This window comes from Prunus mume, linkage group LG8 (assembly GCF_029339155.1).
Source record: "Prunus mume cultivar Tortuosa linkage group LG8, ASM2933915v1, whole genome shotgun sequence".
In the NCBI taxonomy this organism is placed as follows: Eukaryota; Viridiplantae; Streptophyta; class Magnoliopsida; order Rosales; family Rosaceae; genus Prunus; species Prunus mume.
The window spans coordinates 1,095,508-1,104,757 of record NC_142705.1 but is presented as its reverse complement, the minus strand read 5'-3'; the positions used below and the strand labels follow the sequence as shown (position 1 = coordinate 1,104,757).

The following is a 9,250-nucleotide window of genomic DNA, read 5'->3' as shown; positions in this document are numbered from 1 at the left end:
TTAAAAGTTACAATGATAGATATAACTTATAAGATAATAGTAGTCAAATACAAGCACGTCATATCTCAACTCTTTTGACAAACACATTCAGACTATCATAATGTGTCGTAGAAGAACTAAATTACAAGGTAACCACATGATGGAAATAAAATTGACAAACCTTGGCTTTGTCATCTGAACCCAGCTATGACGTTATTATCCATTACATATATCGGATAGTGAGGGGAAAAAAAAGGGAAGTGAAACCCCAAAAGTAAGTAACATCTGGCTATGCATTGCTCGGCGAATGAAGTAAAAATGGAGGAAGATGATGCTCCAGAACAGCCAAGAGCTCTCCGCACTGGCTCACCCCTTCTAAGACCCCACCGCCAAGCCTGCTTACAGCTTCAACAACCTGTCCTCTCAGTTTTTGTGACAACAAACAGCCACCTGCCTTGACACACTCCCTATACAGCGGCAGGTAAGCAATCGTTACCCTCAGAGGGGCTGGTAGATCTCTTAAGCAGATAGGAGATCCACCCCATTTTAAAATCCTCACCAGGCTCAAGTAATGTTCTTGTCCTTGTCTTATTCCACGCAAGAAAGCTTCCTCTGACCAATGCTCCCGAAGAAAAGCTTTTAACTCAGGAGCTACACCCTCATCATCAGACCGAGCAATACTGTCTGCAACAGCATAAGTAGCTGCTGGATCACCCAAGAAATCGGAATGGAGAAGAAATGCGACACCATCAAGAGAACCACCACTTCGTTCACCAGCAGCCTTCAGAATTTCAATGCTTAGTGCTGCAAGGACGTGATGAGGAACATGAGGAAGGAGATAGGCAGCAACATCAACTTGGCTACTAGAAGTTGCAGCTGTGAGAGCAAGGCAGAGCTCCATGTCTCGGCAACCCCTTTTGACAAACCACTCAACAACCTGCATACAGCCCCTCTCAGCAGCTCTCATCAGGGGGCCCAAGAAAGCTATGGCATTACCCTCTTCCACAAGGCATTCCATAGTACCAATCTTGCAGTAGTGAGAAGCAAAACCCAAAGCCAGGTCAACATCAACATCTAAACTGTTCCTTTGGGCAATCTAACAACACAAAACCCAGATGCCAAATATAAGTAAGATGAAAAAATTCCAGACAAACCACATATCATAACAGCAAATTTTGGGTCTCGATCTTCTTCTCAAAATTCTCCTAAAGCCAGATGCCAAACAAAATTGAGAAGAAAAGCTGTCAGTAGAACCATATATCATAAAAGCAAATCTTGGTTCACAATCTTCTTCTAAAAATTCTCCTAGAACTGATACATAAGCAAATTATTTATTCAAGTATGCTTCAGCATAAAAGAAGCAACAATGAATAATGTCAATGTCAGAAAAAATATTTTCGATTTTCCAGATTTTCAGAAGTACTAGTAAAAAGTAAGAAAGGATGGACATTACTTTAGAATTTTTATAAATTTATCATTAAACATGTAATCAAAAAACAATACACACGACCAACACACATGAGCTTGAATATCAATATATAAAACCATCTTATAAAAACATTACAAATTTATAAATAAACCCAATCCTAGACATGTATTTATAAAAAAAACCCAAGCACTATTTAAACATAGAAACACACCCAAAATTAACCCCAAAGTCAACTTTTTAGGTGTGTTTATAAATGGGTTTTTTGAGTGTGTATAATGATGGGTTTTGGGTGTGTTTATAAAGTGTTTTGGGTGTTGGGTTTTTTTATAATTTCAACCTCCATTTTGGGTGTTTTAGTAAAACTCCCATTCAAAAAAAATGACGATTATAGTCATTAGAAGAACTAAAAACTTTGGCTTAATAACTATAATACTAATTACCATTATTATATAATTAGTATTTATATTATGTTGAGTATTACCTAGGTACTTTTATATAAAAATAAAATAACTAACAGTTAAACATAACTAAATTATAATAGATATTAGGGTTATGAATTTATCCTAAAAGAAACAAGATACATATTTTTTAAATTTTTGTTTATTTTTGTAGTAAATGCATAAAGGACAATCAACCTCATTCTCTTTTCGAATCCAGAGAGTTAATGAACATTTTTTGGAAAAGCCCCTTTTTTATTCCAACTATTTGATACTCGGATTCTGCTTCATTATGATTGGTAAAACGACTTCTTTTCAAAAACCAAAAAACAAAAAGATTAGTAAAATGACCAAGCAGTGATACAACATTGATACATCATACATGAACAAGCAACCATGACACATCCGTCTTTCAGATGAATGACAACTAGGAATGAAACCCTCTAAGAACCTACAATCTAAGATAGTAAGGGGCTGCCTGGTAACGTTTCAGGAGAATGTTTTCAAATAATATTTTTTGAAAATGAAAACAAGAAACAAATTTGCATTTTCAAGATACAAGAATGATACAATTATAGAAAGAAAGAAAAAAGTGAAAACGTGTCTGGTAACATAAACAATGAAAAATGTATAATTTAACAAAATAAAATAAAATAATGATATTTTTTAAAAGGCTAAAATTATCATAAAAATAAAAAATAAAAAATATAACAAATACAAAAAAGAATTACGGTGCAAATATAGAAAATAAAATTAAATAACAAAAAAGCAGTTGCTTTCAGACATCCTCCCCCCTTTTTCTTTTTTCTCCTCCACCTTTCTTTCTTCCTCTTCTCTCCTTTCTCTTTCTTCCTTCCCAGTCCCTTCCTTTTTTTTTTCTCTCTTTCTCCTCTCCTTTCTCTATTCTTCTTCCTTCCCATCCCAGGCCCTCTCTCTCTCTCTCTCAGTGAGAGAGAGAGAGAGAGAGAGAGGTACTCTTGATCATAAGATTTGATGTATGATGTATTTCCGTTATATGTATACCGATGCATATGAAATTTCCAATTATACTGAGATGAAATCCACTAATCATTTGTGAGCAAGATTTTGTAGGAAATAAATCTAATAACATGCAGGTCCAGAGCACGCTAAAGCAAAGAACAAAGACGTGACCCACATTATATATGCCTTGCAAAGGCTAATGATGATATGCATGCCTTGTGGAGGCTATTAATGCAAAATGTCGAGGGGGATGTGATTAAGCCCATAAGGACTACCTAAGGAGGTAACCCAACCTCTGTGATTGGTGATCCCATGAAGGAAGTTCAATGTGGTAGAAACAATCCATACTGCGTGACTCATATAGCACTCATAAAATTATGGAGATATCCTTGAGATATTCTTCTGCTCATCCCTAAGGCAAAAGTGCTATTTTATGTGATGCAAGGAAGGGATTTATCCCTGAATGAGTTTCGAGGCGAGTAATCTCCCACAGGCTGCAGGTCACATGTACTCTTGGAGAACTCACCTAAGTAAGAGACGTCGTGAGGCCGCGATTGTGAGAATTGGGCTATTCTCTAGTAACTCTCATGAGAATCAAGATTAGTGCATGGCCATAAATAGTACTACTCCGCATCCAAGTCTCAACCAATACTACGTGTGGGATATGTTGAAGTTTGGTCAAAGGTGCCGAGTTCAATACGTTGTACAATCAGGTTCCTCAAATGGAGACTATCATCACTAAGTGAAGGTTCAAGCCCGAAAGGCACCTACACCTATTGCATAATATTATGTTGCCCATATATATTTTGTCATGGTAAAATTTTGAAAACCTTGTGGGGGACTGTTGGAATTTTAAAAAGGTTTTTAATTTTTTTTTACTGTTTTGATTTGTTTAATTACTTTGGCTGTTTTATTTTATTTATTGTGGGGATTAAAAACATTAAATTTTCAGGTTTTATTTCTATATTGAATGTCTTAATTTTCTAGTTTAATGTGGTGGAGGTTAAATGTTCTTGGATGCCTATAAAAAGCCACTCCTCCTTCACATTTGAAATACGACCACATAACACAAATACAAATACCATACCATACAACCACAACCACTACTACAATCTGCTTCTCTCATCTTCTACCTTTCATACTTTCTCTACTTATATTATTATTTTTGGGCAACAGTTCTGACTTGGAGACCTATATCCGACATGCTCATAACAGACCTTGAGCTTGTGTATTGGGGATCGTATCTTAGAGTTAGTACCTGCATGTAGGGAGGCTATTAGGACAACATCTTTAACGTGCTTCACCATACCAAGCTTGCTTTCATAATCTTAATTTGTTTTACTTTTATTTACATATTATTTGTTTATTTAGTGTCGCTTTACCTTAAAAGACTTTCAAATTTATTTTATATATTATTTATATTGTAAAGGGTTTTGCCTCTCTCTGTGTGCAATTTGCTAAGTGGGTGGTGGTACTTCGATTTGGTACAGGTGGTATTGATGGTAGGGTCGATTGGGTTCGACTGGGTGGTGGTGCGAATAGCAGGTGGCTGGTCTGTTGTGGTGACTATGGTTCAATTGGGCTGTAATGGCTGTTGGGTGGTATTTGACGATGGTGGTTACGATGGTGGCTTATGCTCTGTTTTTTTGCCAATGAATCCATATTCTCTGAAAATGAAAACATCATTTTGATGTTTTCTGCATTTTCAGTGAATTATAACTAAAAGGTTGAAAACGTTCTGCATTTTCTCAAACCACCGAATGCAAATCTCAATGTTTTCTGAGAATGCAAACGGAAAACGGCCTCCGAAAACACCACCGAACAGGTCCTAAGTATCAGAAAAATACATAACTACATACATACAACCATGCTTGTCAAAATATAGCTTGCTTTTGTTTAGTTTCTTGTGAAAAAAAAAAAATTCCATAATGAATTCTTACTCATCTGATGTTCTTAGGGTGCCTTTCTTCCATTTTTGGCTTTTGTGGAATGTTAGAATCATGGCAGGCATGAATGAATGAATCAAGTATAGATTCCTTTTTTCTTTTTCTTTTTTCTGTTCCTTTAATTTCTTTTATCAGCTCCTAGTGTCCCATTGTGGAATTGGTGAAGTCAGAAAGCATTCTAATAAACTTCATGATGCCAGGCTGCCCTTTCTCTAAGGTCATTTTGTAGCTTGGTATTGTAATATATTTTACAGCTTTCTAGATTTTACCCAAAAATAAACCACATGACTAATTTTCCACATAAACTACTAACAAAAAAGTACTCAGGCAAAAAATAATATCCAAAAGCTAGGAAGGCAAATAAACATCATCATGGCATCTAAACAAAATATTAAAGTCACCTGCAATAAGATGCGCACAAGCTCTGTACTCCCAAAACGAGAGGCTTCAAGAAAACACTGATTAACATTGTCCGCACCCCCTTCCACCAACATACCCAATAAACCATGAATTGCAGTTGCCGAGATCCCAGATGCCCAGCCAGAGTTGAATGAACTAGAAAAGAGAGTTAGGGGAAAGCAAGCAGCATCAAAGGCCTCCGTGAAATCCTTCCCGGAAAGCTGGTTACCAGCAAGATCTATGAACGTCTTAAATGCTGATAACTGGAGTTGGATCTCAACTGATGAGCTATTGTTAACTCTATCCTTTTTACCCTGACCACGAGAATGGAAGCCTATGCATTTCAGAGCCCATTCGGTAAACTTTTGAACCTTAGCACCAGCTTCTGCCTTCAAGACCTCATCTCCATTGCATTCCTGGAGACGCTCATGCAACCTATCAAAAAAAACAATGATGCAAAAGGCACACCAATAACAGGATTAAAGGGAAAAAGACTGACAAGGTGCTCAGCAGACACAATAAAAAATACCACACTATACTCTTGTACTTCAAATAAAAGAAGGGAAAATCAAAGGACATCAAAGAATGAAATCTATGCATTCTTAAGTTTTGATAGCAAGTGGTGCCTTTTGCACAACTCCCAGGTTTTCTACATGTACGTTCGTGCACAGATTGGCTGAAAGCATATGAACTGGCACATAAAAATTACTATAATATGATAACCACAAAAACTGAATATATGCACTTTTTCTGCTTAACGAATTGCTCACTTCATTAAGAATTTAAGAACAAGAGCAAGGGCATAAACGAACTAGAACTATACACTTCAATCACAAACTTCAATAAATAAAGTAATTTTATCCTACTAGTAAGAAAGATAATGCATCCTAATCTACCTAGCCCTCCTTATTAGTTATAAAGTCTTCATCTTCAATTCTGGAAAAGACTTATGTATTCTTTATGGACCCATGCACAGTACAGACACCCATGCAAAAACACAGCAATATTTGTCGTTATACAAGCATACGGTATTTTCTAAGTGTTTCTGATTCAAGCCTGCGCAACAAATGCAAAAGGTCAAGGAAAAAAAAATTGAAAACTACTTTCTCAAATAGATGGCAAATACAATAGCTCTCAGTACATACTAAGTGGCATCCCTACAAATTCAGCATGTATATCAACAGTACCGAAAAATTAACACAGGGTTTCAAATATTGATAGATGATCACTCATTAACTACAGAAGATATAGCAGAACCATACATGATGTCAAATCAAATTCAATCTTCTCAGAAAGATAATAAAATAAATAAATATTTCCCCATATAAGACTGAAAACATTAAGCCTTACCTTTGGGCCATCACTGTGACTGTATCTGCAAGACTCATTGTTCGGCTCTGACAAGCAGAGACGCAAGAAGCAAGAAATGAAGTCCTCAAGGCAGCTCTGGTGAAGTCATACGCACCATTGACAATTATCTTCTTAATCAATCCCGTTATCCCGTAGAGCTCTTGTTGTGTGCTCAAGAACCATATTGAATCCAGAGTGATGCACAAAGCATCATTCAAGGTTTGTGGATCAGCTAACAGGATCAAACTCTCTGCAAGTTCCCAATCATGGGAACTCACCGCACCCTGAAACAAACGACCCAACTCAATCCTATCTTGTCTACTGAGTTTCTTCTCTTGCTCAATTTTCTCCTTCTTCTCCAGGTTGGAATCCACCACAGCGGCCCGAGATTTGAGTTTCTTGGCACTACAACTACAATTAGTGGACATCCTTGACTCCTTCCTGACAAGGGGTCCTTCTCTAGAAAATACCACATTACTTCCCTCCCCTTTGTCTGATGCTAAACCTTGAACTCCGTTATTTGGACAATCAATTCCACTCTCTTCTGCTTCCATTTCAATATAAGTGGGGTCTTCAGAATTAGTCTCGTTTACCACAATCCAACCACCATTACCCTCAACAGGTGCCATCTCCTTTTCCATCCTCACCCTCTATAGACTATTCTATTCCCCTTCCCACGAATTTCCGTAATTTAAAATAAAATTAAAGGAAAAACCCCTCTAATCAGGCTATCACACAAATTTCCCAACAAGCATCATCAAACAGCCCAAGTAGTAAAAGTATAACTGATAATATAATGGAAGAAACTCATCGCTCAATATTCCAAATCCAACAACACCAAATGGTTAATGCACGAATTCGTTACAAAAGTTTACTCCCTTTTTTTTGTTTCTCCTCCTTCGATCACTGCTCCACTTGGAGTTAGGCGAACAAATCGAAAAGCAAAGTCCTCAACAGGCAATGGAATTAAAATAAGCCCTAGATTCTCGAATTCCTATACATGTTGGTGTTAAGAGACAATCCAGAACAAGCAAACCAGAGAAACAACCTACCAGCCATACCGTCAAATATCAAATGTCAGAGAGGACCACAGTTGCAACAACACTGGAAAACCCTAGAAACCCTCCTTTAAGCGAATCCGAAGGGATTCCAGCAATATATCAAGGATCGAGAATCACCCTATAACACCCAGAACCTCGTTTATCAACACGTTAACAAATACTAACAAAATCGTTAAAGGCATCAAATAAAAAATAAACTATCTAAAACTAAAACAGAATCTGTTAGGGAAGGAGGAAAGAAAGGAAACGAAAAAGCAATGCAATCGAAAATTAGTGCATAAATAGTAAGAACTTAAATAAAGAGGAAAAAGCAAAACGAAAAATACATGGAATGAATAAATAGATATAGCAAACCTCTGATTAATTGTGGTGGAGGACAGAGACTCATCAGAGAGCAAAACCCTGTGATGTTTATTCATTCCCTTCAATTTTTTCATTTCCTATCTGGAAAACCATTATAGATGTTTTCTGTTTATTTTATTTCCTTTATTATTCATTTCGTTAAAGGAATCCGCCAATTTGACCCTTCAATTCTACGATCACTGTCAATTTGTCTCCGAATTAAATTTTCTAAATTTTAATTAGTCTATGTATCTCTCAATGTTAAATTTCTACACATGTCATTCAATTTGCCTCCTAATAATAATGTCTCTTTTTTAATAAATTATAGAATAGTACGCTAATATGATCATATGGAAGAGTATTTTTACTCACCATTTTAACTCAAGGTCTATGTTCACCATCCTTCTCAACACTAGATATGTGTCCATATGCATAATCATGGTTCCATAATACAAAGTAAAAAAGTTAACTATAGTTATGTTTATGAACACGTATAAAGTATTAAAAATAGTGATGAGAATACACATTGGGTTAAAGTGGTGAGCAAAACTATTTTTGGTCATGTAGTATAGTATGTACACGTATTATAATATGAAGGCTTAATTATGTACATGCCACTGCTTTCCAACTTATCTCGATTACTGTGGTGAAAGCGTCTCAAAGTACGTGCAAAAAGCTCTCACGTTACCTTTCCTTTTTGAAGTTCCGATTTAATATTCTTGTTCATCTCCCCAAAATTCCGCAGTAGTCCCTCCCTTTTTATTCTTGTTCATCGCTTATTTACCTCCAAAACTCAAATTTCTCCTAACCAACACAACTAGCAGCAAGAACAACTCGAGAGGTTGAAAAATCATACCGGATCGAAGAAAATGGTGCTCGGAATCGCTGAACGAGCAATGGAGATTTTGGGTAAAATCGGCCAATTTCTTGCTTTTTCGGTGATCCGGCGGCGGTTGGCGGGTGAGATGTGAGGGTGGTAGAGGACAACGTCTGGTTCTTTTGATATCCATGTCGCGCTTGGGTGGCGGAGGAAGCGATGGCGCCCAAAACTGTGCGATGAACGGTAACAAATGGGAGGAGCTGCTTGCGAATTTTGGGAGATGAATAACGTTAAATGCGGAACTTCAAAACGACGAAAGGGTAACGTGAACGATTTGCACGCTTGGGGTACTGAGACGTTTTCCCAGTGGTAATCGAGATAAGTTGGAAGCACAATGTACATAATTAAGCCTAATATGAATGAATGACATGATAGATTTTACCCCTTTTAAGGAATAATATCAATAAATATACTTATACTATAATATGTGGGCAAATTATATCACG

At 36.8% G+C, this 9,250-nt stretch overlaps 1 protein-coding gene across 2 annotated transcripts; it reads right to left on the bottom strand.

Annotated features, from left to right (window-relative positions):
• Nucleotides 1–8,095, bottom strand: LOC103341355 (Ankyrin repeat family protein). 2 transcript variants are annotated; one of them, XM_008244868.3, is made up of 4 exons: nucleotides 7,937–8,095; nucleotides 6,522–7,700; nucleotides 5,174–5,606; nucleotides 1–1,075 (listed from the first exon to the last, which is right to left on the bottom strand). In XM_008244868.3, the coding sequence occupies exons 2-4, from the start codon at nucleotides 7,160–7,162 to the stop codon at nucleotides 269–271; spliced, it is 1,881 nt and encodes a 626-aa protein (XP_008243090.1). In that variant the 5' UTR covers nucleotides 7,163–7,700; nucleotides 7,937–8,095; the 3' UTR covers nucleotides 1–268. The 2 variants fall into 2 exon arrangements, with proteins under 2 accessions (XP_008243090.1, XP_016651858.1); XM_016796372.2 differs by lacking the exon at nucleotides 7,937–8,095 and having other exon boundaries at nucleotides 6,522–7,902.
• Nucleotides 8,096–9,250: the final 1,155 nt, after the last annotated feature.